At 49.4% G+C, this 20,756-nt stretch overlaps 1 protein-coding gene across 13 annotated transcripts; it reads left to right on the top strand.

The window, feature by feature from the left end:
- The first annotated feature begins 7 nt into the window (after positions 1 to 7).
- LOC141972817 (hydrocephalus-inducing protein homolog) lies at positions 8 to 18,715 on the top strand. 13 transcript variants are annotated; one of them, XM_074930843.1, is made up of 9 exons: positions 8 to 142; positions 1,583 to 1,710; positions 2,451 to 2,579; positions 2,887 to 3,793; positions 4,012 to 4,303; positions 8,381 to 8,511; positions 9,178 to 9,311; positions 10,339 to 10,475; positions 17,717 to 18,715. In XM_074930843.1, the coding sequence occupies exons 6-9, from the start codon at positions 8,425 to 8,427 to the stop codon at positions 17,908 to 17,910; spliced, it is 552 nt and encodes a 183-aa protein (XP_074786944.1). In that variant the 5' UTR covers positions 8 to 142; positions 1,583 to 1,710; positions 2,451 to 2,579; positions 2,887 to 3,793; positions 4,012 to 4,303; positions 8,381 to 8,424; the 3' UTR covers positions 17,911 to 18,715. The 13 variants fall into 13 exon arrangements, with proteins under 13 accessions (XP_074786944.1, XP_074786943.1, XP_074786949.1 ...); XM_074930842.1 differs by having other exon boundaries at positions 4,007 to 4,303; XM_074930845.1 differs by adding an exon at positions 1,260 to 1,351 and having other exon boundaries at positions 25 to 142; positions 2,887 to 4,303.
- The last annotated feature ends 2,041 nt before the right edge of the window (positions 18,716 to 20,756 follow it).

Below are 20,756 nucleotides of genomic sequence, written 5' to 3'. Positions count from 1 at the left end.
CGGCGCGGCCCTGGGCTCTGAGGCGTGTGGGGGCCGCGGCTGCCGGGCGCCCCCCGCCTGCTCCCGGCTGGAGAAAGGGGAGCCCCTGCGCCGCCTGAGGGCAAGGGGGTGTCTCCTCACCTCTGCGGAGCCCCTGCGGCAGGTACTGTGGCTGCCCCCCGCCCGGCACCGCCTGGGGCCTGGGGCCTGCACAGGGCCGGGGGGTCCGAGGGAGAGCCGTGGGGCCGCCGGGGTGTGGGGTCAGGGCTGGGGGGATGTGGGGGCACCCGTGCGTGACAGGGGTCGGGACGCGGGTGACGTGGGGCCTCTTGTGGGTGAGGAGGGTGTAGCTGTGGGGCTGCCGGTGTGTAACGGTGAGGTCTGGTTGGGGGCGGCGCTGAGGCCGCGCCTCTGACGGGGGGAGCTGCGGAGACCCCCCCGGGGTGGTGTGGGGGGGCTGGCTGGGCGGAGCTGTGGGGGCTGCCTGCGTGTGACAGTGGGGATGTGCAGGGGCAGCTCCGAGGGTCCCTGTGCGTGGCGGGGGAAGCTGGGGCAGTTGTTTGTGTGTGACAGCTCTGGGGGGAGGCGCCGTGGGGCGGGGGAAGCTGGGGCTGTGTGTGGCAGAGGGGGTGGCGTGGGGGGAAGCTGGGGGTTCGGGGCAAGGGGACGTGTGGGGCACCTCCCTGTGTGGCCCCGGGGTCAGCGCCTGCCGGGCTGTCAGGGTGAGGCCTCCCCTCCTGCCTGTGCCTTAGCAGCAGAGGGCAGGGGACGTGGGAGGACACAGTTCAGTCTGGAGGGGAAACCCCCCAGGCAGCCCTCCTCTGCCAGTAGAGCAGGATCCAGTGTGCCTTTGAGTTCAGTGCCCTGAGAGTGCAGCTTCTGCAGGAGGACGGGGTTCAGAGAGAGGTGAGGAGTGTGAGGCTGGGGAGAGGGTCTCTGCTTGGGGTCACTACCTTTGCTGGTGTGGAAAGGGGAGTCTTGGAGCTGAAAGTGTGAAAAACTTGTCAAGAAAACTACCAGACAACGTGTTCTTGTAGAGATCTCCCCGTAACCCTGATGTTCACTATTTCACCATTGAATCGTGGTACCAATAAGGAGGTAGTGATGTGTGCGAGAAGTATTTCTCCAAGAAAGCAAATTATTTATGTTCCCCTCTAGTGAGGAATTATGTGACAAGTTATCAAGTGAGTGGCAGGAAGGAACAGCAGCATATTTTGGCGACAGGACTAGAAAACAAAGACACCAGGGTTATTTCCTTAACATCTGGTATTAACTTATAGATGTACCGAACACCCGGGAAATGGCTGTACAAATAAAAGATAATTCTGGTGACTTCCGTGGAAGAGTCTACGTCTGCTACCTTGGAACTCAGGTCCGCGCAGCAGGACTCAGGACAGTCTGGGAGATGTCTGGGAGGAATCTTGGGCAGATCCCAGAGAAGAGAGTGTCCTTTGAGGGAGAAAAAAACCTCTGTGTATCTTCCTTGGAGAAGTCTGGGGCTGCTACCCAGGGTTAGGCCTCCCTAAAGTAGGGGTGAATAGACTCCAGGATATGCCTGGGAGGAACCTTGGGTGGATGGTTGAGCAAAAGTCTTTCTTTACAGGGTACAGCACATCACTGGTGTGTCACTTTGGAGGTGTTAGAGGCTGCTACCTGTGATCTGATGGCCCTAAATCGAAGGAGAGAAGAGAGCAGGAGATGCCTGGCAGAAGATCTGGGTGGATGCTGGAGGTGAGCTTTCCCCAGGAGGTAAAAAATCTTTCAGGTGGCATCCTTGGAAGAGTCAAAGGCTGCTAAATGGGATCTCGGGTCCCTGCAGCAGGGCTCAGGACAGTCTGGGACATGTCTGGGAGGAATCTTGGGCAGATCCCAGAGAAGAGAGTGTCCTTTTGGGGGGAAAAAACTCTGGGTTTCTTCCTGTGAGGCTGGGGCTGCTAGCCAGGGTTAGGTCTCCCTAAAGCAGAGGTGAAAAGACTACTGGACATGCCTGGGAGGCATCTTGGGTGGACGTTTGAGCAAGAATCTGTCTTTACAGGGTACAGCACATCATGGTTGTCTCACTTTGGAGGTGTCAGGGGCTGCTACCTGTGATCTGATGACCTTAAATCAAAGGAGAGTAGAGAGCAGGAGATGCCTGGCAGAAGAACTGCATGGTGGCTAGAGGTGAGCTTTCCCCAGGAGGTAAAAAATCTTTCAGGTGGCATCCTTGGAGGAGTCAAAGGCTGCTAAATGGGATCTCATGTCCCTGCGGCAGGGCTCAGGACAGTGTGGGATATGTCTGAGAGGAATCCTGGGCAGATCCCAGAGAAGAGAGTGTCCTTTGAGGGAGGAAAAACCTGTGGGTTTCTTCCTTGGAGGACTCTGGGGCTGCTACCCAGGATTAAGCCTCCCTAAATGAGGGGTGAAAAGACTCCAGGATATGCCTGGGAGGAACCTTGGGTGGACGTTTGAGCAAAAATCTTTCTTTACAGGAGAAAACATGTCTTGGGTGTCTCCCTTTGCAATTCTCAGGGGCAAGTACCTGGGGTCTGACGACCCTAAAAAGAAAGGAGAGAAGAGAGCAGGAGATGCCTGTCAGTAGGCCTGGGTGGATGTTGAAGGTGAGCTTTCCCCAGAAGGTAAAAAATATTTCAGGTGGCATCCCTGGAGGGGTCTGGGGCTGCTACCTGGGACCTCAGTTCCCTGCAGCAGGGCTCAGGACAGTGTGGCATATGTCTGGGAGGAATCTTGGGCAGATTCCAGAGAAGAGAGTGTCCTCTGAGGGAGAAAAAACCTCTGTCTGTCTTCTTTGGAGAAGTCTGGGGCTGCTACTCAGGATGAAGCCTCCCTAAATCAGGGGTGAAAAGACTCCAGGATATGCTGGGAGGCATCTTGGGTGGAAGTTTGAGCAAAAATCTTTCTTTCCAGGAGACAGCACATCACGGGTGTCTCACTTTGGAGGTGTCAGAGGCTGCTACCTGTGATCTGATGACCCCTAATCAAAGGAGAAAAGAGAGCAGGAGATGCCTGGCAGAAGATCTGGGTGGATGCTGGAGGTGAGCTTTCCCCAGGAGGTAAAAAATCTTTCAGGTGGCATCCTTGGAAGAGTCAAAGGCTGCTAAATGGGATCTCGGGTCCCTGCAGCAGAGCTCAGGACATTGTGGGACATGTCTGGGAGGAATCTTTGACAGATCCCAGAGAAGAGAGTGTCCATTCAGGGACAAATAATCCTGGATATCTTCCTTGGAGGAGTCTGGGGCTTCTACCCAGGATACCCCGTTACTCATGAAGAGGCTTTAATGTGGAGAAAAACTCATCACCATGAATCAGAATTTCTTTGGAGAACCACTAATGGAAGCAAACTGATCTTCTTTGCAAAGTCGAGTTGTCCTTTCTTCAAGTGGAGTTTGCTCTCAGGCAACCTGGCCACCTTGGGAACAGCATCAGGTCAGCCTCCTGCCAGCTGGTCCTCTCTTCTCTGACAAGAAGAAACTGTCCTGCATAGAACCAAGAACTCGGTGATTTCCTTCCCATTTAAAATAGCTAAGAACTCTGTCTGTGGCCTTAGCCCATAGTAGAAACACGAAGAAGCGCATTTCTGGACATGCAAACATGTTCAATAGCCTGCATGACAATTCTAGGAAAACAAATGGGTGCCAAGGTAGGCTAAGCCTTCTCGGAGGCTGATGTGCCTGGACTGAACAACAGGGATAAGCCAAAGAGTAGTCAGTGTCATTGGATTGATGAAATCGTGCAAGAGCCCAAAGCCAGACACCTTCCCTGCTCAGTCCTGCCTGTGCAACAGCTCAAAATCTTCCCAAAGCAGATGAATCGGGTAAGGAACGGAGCTACACTGCGGCCAACCACACATGGGCAGAACCCGGCAAGAAACTCAGCCTGTGCAGCATGTTGGAGCTGGAAGCACTGAGCTAGCCCAGGGCTACAGCAACCAGCACCGCCAAACAGGGCTGAAACTGCCAACCCCGCTGTATTTTTACGTGTGTCCTGGTGAGACGCTTCTGCCTTTCTCACCTGCGTTTTTTTTTAGTACAGGAATATGCACGTGGTTAATCTTGAACAGTTCGTTACATTATTCAGCTATCCAAACCAGAGAGGGACGGAGAGAGAGACGTGCAGATGACCTAAACTACAAAATAATATCATTGACTAGAAAGCAAAAGACCCAGAGACCGGCTGTTGGTTTTGTAAGGGCGAGAGCAGATGGAAGAAGTACACGGAAGCGTTGGCAGGTGGAAACCTCGCATGAGACTACAGATTCGTGACCTGTCACTACAAGGCAGCGGATGCTCTGACACGTGCTGAGGCGTTTAACAGGGAAAAAAAAGTAACTTGATAAATATAGATAAAAATACGGAAATGTATGTGCAGATAAGAGGAAGCTTCTTGAAACAGGGTGGAGTTTAGTTAGTAGTTGGAAGTACAAGAGTTTGTATAAAATCTGAAATGTGAATATGAAGGAACTAGTTGGTGTGGGCTGTTCTGTAGGAGGTGTGAAGCAGTGCTCATCCTGGTTACCCTGTCCCTAAAATCTGAGAATAGAGCTATTCCTGGGACGCAGACTATCGCATGGTAAACTTTAAGATTCTTTGATGGATGGATGAAAAAGCGATCACTTTCAAAGAGTCCACAGTCCAGGCATCTTCTGTTTAACACTAAAATATGTTTAATATAGAAGCATTTGCACTGTTCATGCTGATTATTCTGTCCATTAATTTATTTTTTTCACAGCTTAGAGTAGGAAAATGATCTGGCCTCTTCCATCTTCATGTTCTTGTGTATTAGGACTGACTTAAGAAAGCTGATGGAGAGAGTTTAATTAACTTAATTGGTTTTGATGGGCCTTTGAAAAATACATACAGATACAGTTCATTTTCTCATAGCAGACTGCTCTGTGCAAGCCTATATATTGAGGGAAATGTGTCTTAAAATCTTGGAGGAACTTATGTGGATGCGGCCCAAGGGATAAGATGGCTCAAGTTTTTAGGGTGAAAAGCGGGCTCCAGGACCTGAGCAGCGCTCCCTGCATCCTCGGCAGCAGAGGAGGTGCCCGGGCCCCTGCCCAGGTGTCCTCTGGGTTGTCTCCAGGCGGTGCTGGAGAGGGGTTCGGCTGCGGGGCTGCGGGCGCTGCGGGCACAGCTGTGCTGGGGCTGGGGGGTTCCTGAACCCTGCGCTTCTGTGGGGAGAGTGCGCTCGGAGTCGGGCTTTCCCGAGAGTGCTGAGGGGAAAAGATGGGGCGTTTTTTTTAACTCGGAGATTGAGTGACTGTGGATCTGGCTAGCCAGACGCTGGTGTTTCTTCGCCCCAGGCGCCAGCTATGAGGGCAGCTGCTTTCCTTGTTACCCGCTGCCCTTTTGCCTCTTCCCCCCGCGGGTGCCTGCGGGTCCAGTCGCTCGCTGCCCTGTGTCCGCAGCCTGGTCGGGAGGAGCCTCACAGACCCTGCCTGGGCTTTGCTTAGGCTTTGCTCCACAAGCCCGGTGTGAGACAAAGCTTCCCCCTGAATTCACATGTTCCTTATGAAAACGTGCGTCTAATTGGTTCTTCCAGCTCACTGCAGTGAAGGCTGGGTGGCGTCTGTTTAATAAAGTCCAGAATCGTCTGGAGATTGAAGGGGGGAATATTTATACTGTCCTGTATCCTGGTGCGTTGGCTCAGTATTTCTGCGGGCGTTCGATGCTCACCTGGGGTTTTATAAGAGACTTTGTGCCGTCAGGAGGTGACTTGAAACTGTTATGAACACGTTTCCATATTGACGTTTTCTTGGACTCTGGTGGATCTCTGAATAGCTTACCGTAAATTTGCACCCCCAGAAAATGAACGTGAGTTTTACCAGTCTTTGTCTGAGCTGCCCAGTGCAAAGAGCCTAACTTAACCAGGTGTCTCTCATTTATTTCCAACATGATTCTCTGTATTTTTAGGACTTCAGTGTATGATATTTTTTCTTTCTTTCTTTCTTTCTTTCTTTCTTGGAAACAGCACTTCTCCAAAGAAATCTCTATGCCAAGTTATATTCAAACACACTGACGTTTCAAGAGGCAAACAAACTGAAAACGTCTGCAGATAGTTGAGGCGTTCCGTATGTTGTCCCTCGCTTTGCCACAGCTGGATCCTTCAGAAGATTGTTGTGGTGACATTTCATGGGCTGAAGTGTAGGAAGCACCTATGGCATGTTTCTTGGCTGACTACGAACTTCTGACTTTCTTGTGTATAGCACAGTCCTAATGCTTTTTTCATAAAGGTTTTGTGTGGGGGAGAGTTGATTTTATCCTACAGTATCGTAGTGTCGTAACGTGTAATTAGGCAAGCTATAATTAAACCGCTACTGAGTTATATAGTTTAGGATGATGGATTATTTCTGTTAGGATTGAGGCCATTTCTTTCATGTGGTTTCCACATCTCTGATTTCTTGTTCTTCAAAATATGATAAAAGACTCAGCAGTGGGAAGTTGAATATTTTTAATGACTTAGAGGCATAAAGACACACCCCCCCCCCATGTTTATTTCTTCAGTAAAAATGTCATTTAATAATCTATGCTAGTGAAATATGACAAAAACGAAACCAGAACATAGAGCATCTGTGGCCAAGCTGAAGCTTGGCTGTCTAGGACGTTGCAGCTAAAGGGTGTGTTCCCAGGCTGTCCTTTGTGCAGGAGCTGGAGCTGCTGGGATCTGTAAGAGACTGTAGTGGGAGCACTGGCTCTGACTGGGAGCTGGGCGTGAGCATTTGGGTGGGGGTGCCCTGTTCTAAGGACTGTCCTTGTTCCTGTCCAGTCAGCTGCAGCAGAGGAATTCCCGGGCTGGTTTGGATCCAGCGCTTCAATACCACGTTCCAGTTTGGTTACAGCAGAAGACACGAGGGATCCTCGGGACACTGGTGGTGCCCGTATCAGAACTGGAAACGTGGGCGATGAGTGGTGGAGGCAGGGAGGGCCAGCAGTGAGGGCTTGTGAGGAGGGAGTGGGGAAATGTGGTGTCGAGGAGAGAGTGATGTGCAGGGTGTGTGCCGGGAGGAGCTGACGGTGTGTCAGAGGTGACAGCTGGATGCTGACTGGGGTGATGCTCCGTTTGCCGTCGGACAGCTGGAGCTCTTTGCAGTGACCTGTTCGGCCGGGGACCGGGAGAGGCTCAGAGGGAAGGCAGCAGCACCACTGTTAGATGGACAGTCTGACAGTGAATGCTGCTTCACTGCTTTTTTTTTCTGAAAAAGCTTCTGAGCCCATGTGCCGTAGCCTGTGTTTGTGCGTACGTGCTCTGTAAAACGTACAGATTGACGTCAGCTTCCATCCTTTGCATACATGATTTCTGGGTGTTTGCTACTGCCTGGTGAAGATACTTGTGTGACCCCTTTGACTAAATGTTGGTTTTGGCAAGAGATTCCTGCAGTAATCATGACCTTAATTGTTTTACATCTTTTTGGTTATTTTTTTTTTAATTTATGTTTCCCTGTGAACTATGGTGTAAGTAAAAGTAAGGTGGATTAAAATTTCAGACCAAATGTCTGTTCTGCTATAAGAATCTGTAATGCTTTCTTAAAATCAACAACATATGTTTTTCTGTAGCAGGAGGCCTTATTTTTGCAGGACGAGAATGAGAGGCGTGACACACACCAATATGGTTAACAGTCAAGCTCCGATGTTTATTAGAAAAACAAGTCCTTATCTATTCTTGTGACAGCAAATCTGTGCGTTGCTCTGGCGCATGCTCATTTCAAAAACTCGTTCCTCTCAGCACTTTCAACAAGCGCTACTAAGCGTGCACAACCGGTAGATAAATTTCTGCTCTGTTATTCTACAGATTCCCTTCTTATCTGTTTCTTCCCTAATGAGCTGCTGGAGGTGTTGAGCAGGTGGGTCACCCCTCAGGGCACCCCAATGCTTGTTAAGGCGCCTCGGCTGAGAGGAGCGAAGGTTGCACTGGCGGGACTGGAGATGGGCGATGCTCTGCAGGGGCAAGCGTGCGCCTTCGTCCCCTCCAGCCCTGCTTTGCCCATCCACGTGGACGGTGCCGAGGTGGCCTTTGGGGTCCCCCATGGGGTCCCAGTAGCAGGCAGAGGGGGGGCTGGGGAGGGGTGACGGCGCTGCTGCTTATCGGTCCCCGCTTGGGGCAGCTCCTGGGAAGGTGATGGCTAGACAGAAATCTCTGGAAAGCCGAGCACAGGCTGGCAGGGATTTTGGCAGGGTTGGATTTGCATCACGTTGCAGGGGATGAGATGCTCCTACGTGGGGAGGCAGATGGGTGGGAATGAACATCAGGGTTGATAAGAGGACAAGCAGCATCTACTTTGCATACATTGCTTGAGGAGGGTGTTTCTGGGAGAGGCCAGAGTCAGGGGAGTGGGGCTTCCCAGCTTCACTGGGAATGGCGCTGTGCCACGCTTCTGTTTGTGGATGTTTTCTTCCTTCAGGAAATGAAAAATATGAGAAGGTCCTGAAGGAGGTGATAGAAAAGATGAAAGAAGACGGCCAGAGAGAGGAAGCAGCAGTTCTGGGGGTGGCTGTGGCCGCGGAGCCACCCCCAGATCCCTTGGAGGCCGTGGTGAGAATGGCTGCTGCCCCGTTTGACGCGTGCCACCCTCCCCCGGTGTCACTGGGTCCCCTGCAGCCCGCAGCAGGCTTCCCGGGGCCCTGCTGGCACTTGGGACCTCCCTGCCCACACCTGCCCATGATCCTGCACAGCTCAGCAGTGCCCCCGGGGCTGCCCCAGGGAGAGATCCTGAAGACCCTGCTCAAATGATTGAATTTATGGTACTTCGTGATGGGATGTAGGTCATCACTGGGGGATTTGCTGCTCACAACCCAAGCCCTGCCAGGTTTACAGAGCTTAATAGCAGCAGCCTGACTGTGCTCTGGGACTGTGCTGCCAGTGCTGATCTCTCAGAGACAGCAGCTTTATCGTGGCTCCCTTTACAAGAGAGCTCTTGTCCGGGCTGCTTTGGCACTGGCTGGGGGCAGACAAAGACTTGGAGCTCTGGAAGGTTCCTGGCTTGTCTGTCTGTCTGGCCAGATCAGCTTTTGTAACAGTGACTGGGCAGGCAAAGTTGCCGGAGTTCGTTGCCCTTGAGATGAGGCCCTGCCTGAGAGAGCAGGAGGTGTCACAGACACTGAGCAGCGAGACAGAAGGACCCCATCACCCCTCCAACACGAGCAGGGGGGAGCCTGGGAAGGACCGTTGCTAACCAGCCGCTGCCTTTCCTTCCCTCAGCTGGACCCTGGGCTGCAGATGCAGATGGAGCGGCTGCTGATAGAAGAACACGCCCTGGAGCAGCAGAAAGCCTTCACCTCTGGTCCCCCAGAGGCCACTGCCTTTGACCAGCACGCTCGTCAGAGGCTTCTCAGGTTAGTCGGGGCTCCCGTACCCTGTCTCCAGGTGCCCCGAGGGTAGCACCCAGCAGTGCTCCCCTGCTCCTGAGAGCTGCTTGTGTCTGCAGAGCTGGGGGTAGTGGGGACTCCAGAAAGGGTCTGATCCTGGTACCTTTGCCATGCTCCCTGTGAGCAGCTGAGTGTCCTCACTGCCACAGAGCCACCCTGAGCTTTGGAGGTGCTCAGCTCCCCACAGGCGCTGGGTCCTGCTCTTCGGGCTGAGGGGGCCAGTGCAGAGCATCAGGCCCTTCCAGAGAGCACCACCACCATCCCTGCTGACCAGCTCTGCAAGAGGCAACTCAAAGCTGGCATCTTTGTTCCGGCTAACAGACCACGCTGCGCAAAAAGAGTAGGGAACCGCAGAGGCTGACACACCCTTGACAAATCCGGTGGTGGCTCGGATGCTGGTGGGACTGCAGGGCTTACCTCGGTATCTTCCCTCTGCTCCTCCATGAGGAGGCACGGGCACGGTAGGCTCCAGTTCGGGAAGATGCTCTGCAAAACAGATCACGTATGTGCTTTCCCGAGTGAGATTGCTCTGGGAAAGGCCCCTCCCATGAATCTTGCAGGTGTTGATTACCGCATTTGTCGGTGCTGCTTTGGGGACAGATGTGGTTGCAGAGCAGTGAAGATTTCCTGTGCAGGCGAATCTTACGACAAGGTCCTGAAGCACTTTCAGGCTGGGGCTGTACATGGGGCTTAGCAGTTTCATTGAGACCAGTGGAGATCCACTGGACTTTACCTACAGTGGCTTTCCATAGCAGAGGAGCTGTGACCAGTATTCATTTTTATTTTAAGGCCCCACTGATAGCTGATACAACCTAGGTCCTATGCTCCTTGTGACTTACCAAAGTCTTATTACCAGGTGGTCAGGCCTTGGATTTCATGGTCTTGAGTTGAGTTTTTACAGCAGTGAATCCAGAAATATTTTATTTGTGTCTTTCATGCTCTTGGAAATGTGGCCAGGCTGTGGTTTAAGGACTGTCCTTACTCCTCCTTTCAGAGCTGAGCTGCCCGAGTACCTCCTGGACTTTGGGTACGTGGTTCTCGGTAACACCCCCACGCACGTCGTGAGGATCACCAACACCGGGCAGTTCCCTGCGTCCTTCCGCACTGACAGACGGGTCCTGCGTGACACAGGTAACCAGTGCTGGAGAGCCTTCACGTGGGCTCGAAGGAGCTGTCTCTGACAGATGAGCTTAAGCCACTGGACATGGGGAGGTTTTCTGCGTGCTTGTATGTATAACTTCTTCCTCCTTGGGACCCGCTGCCTGGTGCTTTAGAGCCTGAGTTCTCCTGGCCAGCAGCGCTGAGACCCGGCCTGCCCGGGCCCGCCCTAACGCTTCCCTGCCAGGGCTGGGTGGGCTGATCACCTTGGTCACCTCCCAGCATCTTCTGCTCTTGGCTACTATGAGCGGCGCCTGATGGGCGCTCCAGGGGCTTGTGTTGCAAACAGATGGACCCTCTGTGGTTTGGAAGTGCTTTGTTTAAAGTTCATAATGCCATAGCACTTCTATTCAGCCTTTATTGAGAAGACAGCCTGTGAGGTCCTCTGTTGTATCAAATAGGCTGGGTCATCTTGTTTGACTCTAATATGAAATCTAGTACTTGGTGAACTCTGTAAGGTAGCTCTGCTTTAGAACGAGGCGCGAGAGAGACGGTGTGGTGCCACCGGCTCCGTGTGGCCGAGCCCTTTGGAAGCTCATTCCTGCTGTAGTTCGGCGGGTGGTGAAAGTGCTGCGGAGGCTCCAGCAAGGGAAAGGCCTCCCAGGTTCTGCAGCACAGTTCACACCATCTACCGCAGCGGGATATTCGCATCAGCAAGACTTCATTAAAATACTTGTCATTTGGTCCAAAGAGAACAGAAAGTCAAACTTCATTTTTTTCAGGAAAAGTATGTGTGGTCATTGTATTACCAATTTAGCATAGTCTTCTAAAACCAGACTCTGTTGTGGATTTAGTTTTAAGTTGCTCTCTACTCAGTAAAATATTTAAACATGGTAGATTTTTGCTGCAAACTATGGCTTAGGTGAGACTTTTTCGTAGCTGTTGTCGGTTCTGAGACAGCAGAGATGTGAGGGAAGGCAGGGGCGGTTTATGTCTGCCAGCTCCCACTGTCACACCGCCCGCGGGGTCCCTTGGCTGCCTCCTGCGGCTCCAGGGTCTGAGGAGTGCCGGGATTTGGATGTTCAGATCATCTTGTGTGGTAGGAAGGAGTACTGAGTGTGTGTTTTAGCTTTACCACTTACCTGGAGTGAAACAAGGAAACTTTTTTTTTGCTTATTTGGGTTTATTTGCAGGAATAATGTAATTCTAGTAGTGAATGAAAGGCAATTTTTTTTCACCCATTCCCTGAAGCCAGTTATAGGCAAATAATACTGTTTTTATCTGAAGTGAGAACATGTGTCCATTGTGAGTGGTACTGGTACAACAGTGTTGATTTCAACTATTTCACATGTTCTGATTTCTGCTGTCATTTAGCTTGTGCCTTAAGTGCTTATGGAGCAGCCTTTTATTTATTTATTTTCTAAAAAGGGCACTGCTATACTCTTGGAGACGAAGCATTGCAAGTATTAAGTGGTTGTGGCTGTAGTGTGGGAGGATTAAAGCCCAGAGCTCACTTTCCCTGTACAGACACCGCGGTTCCTTGCCCTGGTCAGTGGTGCCGTGGAAGAGGCCGATAACTGCAGCGTCTCCCTTCACAGCCTGCCCCGAGATCCTGCTGGTGGCCAGGCTGCAGCATCGGGCTTCGGGTCTCTTGATGTGAGTCCTTCTGTTTAAAACCCCTCAGGGAAGAAGTGTGCCTGTGAATGCTGCCGGCAAGAGTTAATTTGTTCAGTTTTGAAATTGGGGCGATTTTTCTAATGGTGCTACTTCCAAGAGCTGTTCTGTTGTTGGTTTACCTTTCATCTAAGGGAGGTTCTGCTTTTGAGAGGCAAAAAAGTTCTCTAGGATTTAACTGACTCTAGGTCAGTTCTTGTAACACCGATTTCCGATCAGGTATAATAGGGAGGTGGCCAAAGGCAATACCAGCAGTGGTGACTCTGGAAATCTTGGAGTAAACAAAGGCCTTGTTCACAGTTTTTAATATTTGATTAAAGATAAGCATGTTGATGACCCTAATGCAGATCCCCTGAACTAACATCTCTAAATCACATGCATCGCTTTTACAGTGGTATCAAGAGCTTTCCCAGATTTTTGCATAAGAAAATCATGCAACACCAGGAAAACTAGTATCATGGGCTATAGACAGAATTTTACTTGTCATGTTTTGTTTCATTATTAATGCTACTAATGATAATAATCATTTTCTTAACCCTTATTCCAAGAGCTCAGAGATAGGTTCTGCAACAGTTCCCTCCCCATACAATTTTAACTTCTCTTATGTGTAACTTCTTAGTTACTAATTGCTCTTTAAAAGGGAATAATTAGAAAAAGTGAAAAGTATTTTCCTTCTCTAACAATTAAGGAACACTTCAAGTCAACAAACACCTGAACTTCTCTAGAATGAAGGTTGCGTTTTTCTGACAGATACAGATGACAAAAAATATTGATACTGCTATTTCAGTTAGGAAGACTTGAGTTAGCTTGCAAGCACAGCAAATACTTCCCCTAGCAAATACTTTCAGTCTTACCTGGGCAACCTGGATTGCTACACAGTGCTGTCTTGTAGCAGGCAAGGGCTCCTCTATAATCTTTCTTGTTGAAAGAAATGCATGCTTTACCTGTTGTACCATACCAGTTACAAATAAATCAGAAATATAAACAAAGTAGTTATAAATCAGAAGCTCATAAGTATTATTTTGTGCTGTGCCAGTTTTCAAAAGTTACAGTTAAAAACTAACAGAAAATTCAGACGACGACAACTTACTTCCTTTGATGGTGCCAAGTATATGAAAAAAATCAAACACGGGAAGATTAAAGTTACATTTTCATGGTTTTCAGCAGAAACTTAAAATTCTTTCCTGGTCCAGAGGAAAGACACTAAGACTAGATGAATTAGCAAACAAATTAAAATGCTGACCCCTCACTGCTGGTATCGTCACCTTTGACAGAGTATACAGCTTCCTTGGCATCATCAGGGATATAGAAGTAGTTGGACTGGATGTGTGCCCACAGCTCTCAGAAGATGCTCTCATAGCTAGCGTTATACTTTTTCCTAGCTCTTCCACCTAAGTATACTTCCCGAGTTTAAAGTCATCTCTGTCACGTGTTTCTCATCAAAAGCGCACACTTCTTGATCCCGTTCTTTCTCTCTACTCACATATGCACCCCCTTCTTAAGCACATAATCCATTCTAAAACTCAACTGGAGAGACCAGGTTTTTATAAAAATACCCCTAAACTCACACCGAGAAGGGCAGGGATATTATTTGGAGACTGGTTGAGCACAAAGTGGAACTGTGCATCAGCTTGGTTCATCTTGCCACCTTCAAGAGGACAAAAGCAGGCTCTTGCCAACAAGTGATTCTAGATAAGGAAAAAAAATTGCAATACATTTATTGTTGTAACACATGAAGATTAGACTAGGTGAAAGATTAACTGGCTCTGCTATACTGCTTTCTGTAATTACTTCTCTTACATCCGGAAGGAAAATAAACCAAACAGGGTCTTTTCCATCCACTTCTAAAGTTCACATATTATCAAGCAAGAGCGCAACAACCAACCCTTCCTTCCCAACCCCCAAGTTGACTGACGTAGTTCTGTCCAGCGTCCCAAGCTGGAGGTAATTATTCCTGGTGGCACCACACACATTTCAGGTACTTACAGGTTCTGCTTGTATGTGCTACACTTACAGACTTTAAAGCCTGAGCAGTTTCTGTCTTCACTTTAGCGCTTGCTTTAAAATCACTTCAGAATTTACACGTAGGGATTTTTACCCAGGTTTTGGTTTTCCCTGATCATCCATGATCATTTTGTCAGCCATAGTATACAGCAAGGGAGCCTGTGTAATGAGCTCCTTCTTGTTATCTCTGTTCTCCTCCTTCCGAGCCTGCTGTACACAGTACGCTGCCAGAGTATCCAGACATGTCATCTGATCTTTCTCCGGGTCTCTCTACTCCAAGTTACCATCTCTGGTGCAGCTTCCAACAGCTTCACAAAGTCTCCTGTTTGTCCTTGTTTGTAGGCTTCCAGCTGTGTGACGTGGAGGTTTAACAGATGATGCTAACCCAGTGCGTAAGTAACCTCTCCAGGTGATGCTTTAGGTGTCACGCAGATTCTTCTCCAGAACGCAGGGACAGACCAGACATACACGTAGGGATAATCAAAGGCATTCCAGTACCGCCAAGTGTTTTTCTGTCACCACCCCGACACTGAGACACAAGTCTTAGAGCGATTTATAAGTGAAGAACCAATTGTTTTTCCTCTGAACTACTTGGATGTTTTGCACATTTCACCATACTTTCCGTGCACTTTTTTTATGAAGTGCATAAACAAGGGCACAAACCAGGACAAAGATTTCATTACTATTTCCTTTGCCCTTAATAGAAACACTGCTGGAATACATAGCTACAGGTTGAACAGTATTTACGCCTAACATCACTTGTCGGAGATGTTGGGGCTTTATTAGGGTTTACTTTGTGCTCACCAGTGTATTTTCATATGACTTTGTGCCCCCCTCCTTCCTTCCTGCCCCCCCCCCCCCCAATCTCTAATGTTTCATTAGCATATCTTTCTTACTTTTTAAATAGAAGTAATTAATTTTTGTTGGACACACTAATAACTTTCGCTTCTGGGGTTGGGATGGAATCTTTGTCAGGGGAAAAAAAAACCCCATATTTTTTTCCCCTCAAGGTGGAAACTGTTATTCTAGTGGATCTAATTGCCAGTTGTGAAGTAGGTATATTTTCTGTAATTCATCCCAAGAGGAAGAAGTGAACTTTTAACAGTTTTAAAACTTGACCTTTTTGCCAATAATTCCATATAATATCTTAACATGCATCTTGCTATTAATAATGGAAAACACTTTATTTTTTTGTCATCTTACATTGTTGGTGAGAAACAGAAATCAGATTACTTTAAAACTCCACTGTAATAGCACCCTGCATATCTAGCTATTGAGTTATTTAAGATCTGCCTGTTCTGTGTTTCTGTCTAGCACTTGATGTGTTTATTTCCACATTTTTCTTAGAAGGCCAGGGCCATTTTGTTCAGTTACTTGAGAAGTAATGTGGAGAGATGCCATACTTGAAGACCATTTTCATGCTTCCTATCAACATGTAACTTAAGTTTACAGTTAACTTAATCCGTGCAAGTAGAGCAGTTGATTCTTAACTTGACTGGGCATACGCCTAGCTATCTTCTTGAATTAAGGTCTCAGACTGGAAGAGAACCAGTAGGTGTTACCAGCCAGAAGCAAATGTTATTTGAAGATGCGAGGAGGTATTCTAGGCACTGGTTCCCTAGATAATTTGGATCCTATTTCCACATTTTGCTCTGAGTACACTTTCTGCTCAACTTCTAAAGCCTTGTGGCAAGTGGATAGTGCTGGTGTGTGAGCAGCAATGAATATCCATTTTATAGTAGTTTAACTGAGCAAGTACCTGTTAACTGTAACTTCCCAGAAGCAGGTAACAGCATTTGGAAAGAAAAATAGTGTACAGTTGTAAGTTTTCAGGCATTCCTTACCCCTTCTCAAGGCATCTTTTACCTTCAGTATTCCCTGGTATGTCAGGGTGGTTATACAGGGACATATTGGACTTAATATTCCCAACCCATGTTGTTAATGGAGTCTAGGCTACAGTTCACAGCAGGAGCAAGCTACCAGGCTAGAAATACTCCATTGCAAACTGCCTGGAGATTCTTGGGTTTGTATATTACTAGAACAGTATCTGGCATTCTCAGAGTGAGTAAGACTGAATAGCGTGAGGAATGAAGCTGGCCTCTCGGTAAGCTGCATATGGATGTCTGCCTGGAGTTCAGAGCTGATTTCACTTGCCAGAGGGCAGTAGTGGTGCTGTTAGTGTCTTGTCGTCCTCTGCTGCTGGATTTGCCATCCACGATGCAGTATGTTTATCAGTAAAACTGTGTTTCTGTCTGCAGGCTCAGCCTGGGATGTAGAATCAAGTTGTGTTCTTTCCGGCTTGCACATCACCACTAATAAAGCTGCTACTGGAACGTAGTCAAGAATTCTGTCAGTTCAGAAGCCAGTAAAGAAACTCCCAGGACTATGTTGCCTCTGCGAGTATGAGTAAAAGTTTATTTGTTCAGCGAAGTGACTGTGCATGCAGCCAGACCCAGGTCATTTAAATGAAGGAAGATGCAACTTTCACAAGTTGCTCCTTGTTCTTACCGCACTGGGTAAAGAGGGGCTGCCCCTGGCACCTCAGCAGATTATTTTGAGATTTTTAAGGCGTACGTATGGTAATTCATAATGTGCTGGAAACACAAAACTTCTAAGAGAAACACTTTTAACGAGTTAATAACTGAATACTGTCCAGGCATAAGTCCTTGTGCTAATCAAATGTAACACAACTCCAGCAACAAACCAGGCAACTCATGTAGGCAAAGTGGGTAGACATGGTACATTTGACAGCTGTATGGCTTAAGTCTGGACAAACTGGTATGTATGCCTCAGATTCTCACTTTCTCAGTCGTGCTTCTAATACTGAGTCCTTTTTTAACAGTGCCAAGGGTGGCTGTGTGCTCTAATGTAATCTTAAAGATACGTTTTCTTAATTTAGCTGTGCATTTTGTGCGGAAGCTCTACACAAGGAATACAACAGGAAGCGACAGGCAGCTGCTCCCACAGGCAAGAGGCCGGAGCCAGCAGTGCGGAATATGCAGAGTAGTGGCATCGGTGGTGGTGTTTGTCTGGACCATGTTTCCTCCCTCCTTAGGTCAGGTCTGAGGAATGAGGCTGACTGTGGTTTGAGAAATACAACTTGAAGTAGCTTTGTTTCCCAGATGCAGAAAGCTTGGAAGAAGGGGACAAAAACCCAGTAGCAGTCAGACTTGTCTGAAGAGGGATGGGAGAGTCTACTTTCCTGTGGCAGGCAGAGGATGGGAAATCCTACCTCATATGTAGGAGTGATGGGGGTGGGCAGGAAAAGTCTCCCAAAGAAAGCAAGCTTTGTGCGGGTGCAGGGTGGTGGAGCTGACTTAGTTACTGTTCTGGGAGGTTTGCTCCCTTTGTTTTATAGTGGCCAGATGTATTTGGGAAGCTGAAGGCTTGAGTTTTCTTAGGCCTAGAAGTTTAGGTCTGTTCTAAGATGAGATCTGTCATACCTATTTTGTTCTTGTGAGTGTTCACGTTTGCATGAAAATAATTGGATGTAAGTGTTATGTGTGAGCTTGTGACAGTCAGTGCCTTGCCCCATGTTACATCTGCCTAAGCAAGAGAACAGTAGAGATGCAGCTAATTCCCACCACCACCACCAGGGATGCAGCGATGTTCCGTCGGCTTGTTCTTGGTGCCGATGATGTTCCACGTGCCTGGCTCCATCGAGGTCTTCAACAAGCAGCAGCAGCAACAATCAGCAGCATCCCGAGAGAGGAGTACGCAGCCCCTTTATAGTCCCCGTCCCCACGATTTCTCCAAAAAGTCCTCCCGTTTCCGCGGGGGCTCGTGGTGATATTTGCCGCCCCGTGGTCCTCCATGCGCGCAGGCCCAGGTGGTCGCGGTGGTCTTGCTGTTGGGGGTCGGCGTGCGGTGCCTCCAGCCTCTACACGTCTTCCTCGCCGCTACCGTCTGGCCGCGCCCGGCGGCCCGCGCGGGTGTAGCTTGGTGGGCGCTGCCAAGGCCGCTGCTGCTCCAGCCTCGGGCGGACGTCAGGGTGTCGTCGGGGACTTTCCGTCTTCAAGGCGTGCTCCTTCGCAAGGACAGGGTGCTGCGGGCGGGAAGGGGGGGTCGTGAAGCAGCAATGCTGAGACAGACAGAAGTCCAAAAGGCCCCCTACAATGTGTCCAATCATATAAATGTTAACTTCATTGTGTTTTTCACGTGCTCTGTTGTGGGTGCGTATGCCGGGTCGCAAACTGTCTGCGTCACTGACAATGTAAAAGTGTCATCAGCATTCAAGTTAGATTAACGATGTCTAAATTAATGACGCACTTGTGTTAGAAGACTAACGGCGTCTAGATTAACGATGGCTAAAAGCGAAAGTATTTTTGCTCATTAGGGAAGAAACAGATAAGAAGGGAATCTGTAGAATAACAGAGCAGAAATTTATCTACCGGTTGTGCACGCTTAGTAGCGCTTGTTGAAAGTGCTGAGAGGAACGAGTTTTTGAAATGAGCATGCGCCAGAGCAACGCACGGATTTGCTGTCACAAGAATAGATAAGGACTTGTTTCTCTAATAAACATCGGAGCTTGACTGCTAACCATATTGGTGTGTGTCTTGTCTCACAGCCTCGTCCTGCAGCTAAGGGGGTTCCTGCTACACTCTGTGATTTCATGGTGGCATGTACCGCTGCAGGGCCAGAGGGAAAAGAGATTAAAGGGTGACCCTTTAATCACCTGAAGCGAGGTGGCCCTGCTGGAGCAGGGGGTGGGACCAGATGGCCTCTGGAGGCCCCTTCCAGCCTCAGCCCGCTGCGATTCTGTGAAAGGAGGGGCAAGAGATGTTCACCAGGATAAACCCGCCCATGACTATTGAACATGGGACCCGAGAACAGCCTCCGGCTCTCTGCAAACCCTCAGCAATGGGATTGATGCAGGGTGGCTGGACAGGCCAGGAGGGGGGGATCGGGCTGCCCTCCCCTATACCCTTCCTCCTGGGCAGCCGCTTCTGGCCTCTCTCAGACAACACAGGGCTCGAGTCGCACTCAGTATTATTTTTCTTACAATTATATCATTTTTCCAGCTTCTTGTTCAAGCCACGGGAGTCCTTCCTTGCCTTTGATGGACATTGATTTGACCCCAAATTTGCACCCATGAAAGGTCACATGACTCACGAGTATAGAGGAATATTTACTCACCTTTGTGCTTTTAGCCTCTTAAAAAAATACTCACTGGTGTTTTAAATGAGTTACCGACAGCAGCAGCGGGTGTTACAGATTATTATAAGCACATCACTGGAGGGTATTATAAAATGGCTATAAGCCATGGTTATAATCAATCCGGTTTTGATTTATCAGACTCTATAGCAACCCATATAAATTGATTAGTCATTTATTAAAATGGATTTTAATCACGGATTATCTCTTTGTACAAATTTAGAAAACTACATTGGTTACAACCAGACTGAAAGACAGAGAAGGGCAGTGTTAAAACTCTGGAGAGACAGCCAGGCTCTTTTTCCAGCTGTATCTTCTTAGATTTTGCTCTTCCCCGCCTCCTCCGGGCCGTGCCGCAGTGAGGTGAAGCAAGCGCAGCTCCGGTGCCACGCCGCCAGCTCTGCCCACGAGGTGCCGGCAGCTGCCTGGACCTTTCTGTCGTACAGGGACACCCCAAAGCACGGACACAGTGCGACGTCCCCAGTTACCCCGGTACGGCTGGGGTGTATGAGAGCTCAGCTGCAGCTCTGGCAGGCTCCTAACGATCACTGGTCGTTAAACCAACCTCAGAGCTGCTGATGCCAAGAACAGAGGGTCCCCTTTTTATTGTTTGTGTATTTTGTTTCGCAGGTCCGTTTGATGGCATTACAATGGGCTTGGGGATACTCTGCTCTGCCTCGCCTCTCTCCTGTCTGTCAGCCACACACTCTGGGGTCATCTTTCCACACGCAATGTATCTTAATGCACCAGTCTGTACGGATCTCCTCCCTTCCCCACATCCCCCATGAATATATAACCACCAAATGTGATAGGAAGAAATTACTGTTGTAATGGAACTGGTTCATTACATCCTTCTGGTCAGAGGCGTCTAATGAGGACCAGGGCTGCCTAATGCTGTTCTGTTCCCTTTGAGCCAGCTGCAAGTGTAATATGTTTCATCGTGGCGTTTAATTTACCCGTTGGAGCTGTGGAAGGAAGCGGGCAGGTCCTTCATGCAGCGGGCACCAGTGGATGAGCCGAGCCATTAAGAACCGCCTTGGCCCACTGCAGCACGGCGGGGCCTTGGCCGTAGTGCAACGGCAACCGGATTTCCAGCGTGGAGCTGCCGCGTGTCCAGAGGGCTCAGGGCAAGGTCCTGCACGTGGGTCAGGGCCATCCCTAGTCCAGATACAGACTGGGCAGAGAAGGGATGGAGAGCAGCCCCGAGGAGAAGGACTTGGGGGTGTTGGTTGACAAGAAGCTCAACATGACCCGGCAAGTGCACTCACAGCCCAGAAAGCCAACGGTGTGCTGGGCTGCACCCAGAGCAGGGTGGGAAGCAGGGCGAGGGGGGGATTCTCCCCCTGTGTTCTCAGGAGACCCCCCTGCAGGGCTGGGTCCAGCTCTGGGGGCACCAACAGCAGAAGGACACGGACCTGCTGGAGCGGGGCCAGAGGAGGCCACGGAGATGTTGGGGGGCTGGAGCCCCCCCGTGAGGACAGG

Source organism: Athene noctua, chromosome 35, assembly GCF_965140245.1.
Source record: "Athene noctua chromosome 35, bAthNoc1.hap1.1, whole genome shotgun sequence".
NCBI classification, from domain to species: Eukaryota; Metazoa; Chordata; class Aves; order Strigiformes; family Strigidae; genus Athene; species Athene noctua.
Note: the sequence above shows the minus strand (reverse complement) of the source record. Positions and strands in the feature narration are given on the sequence as shown.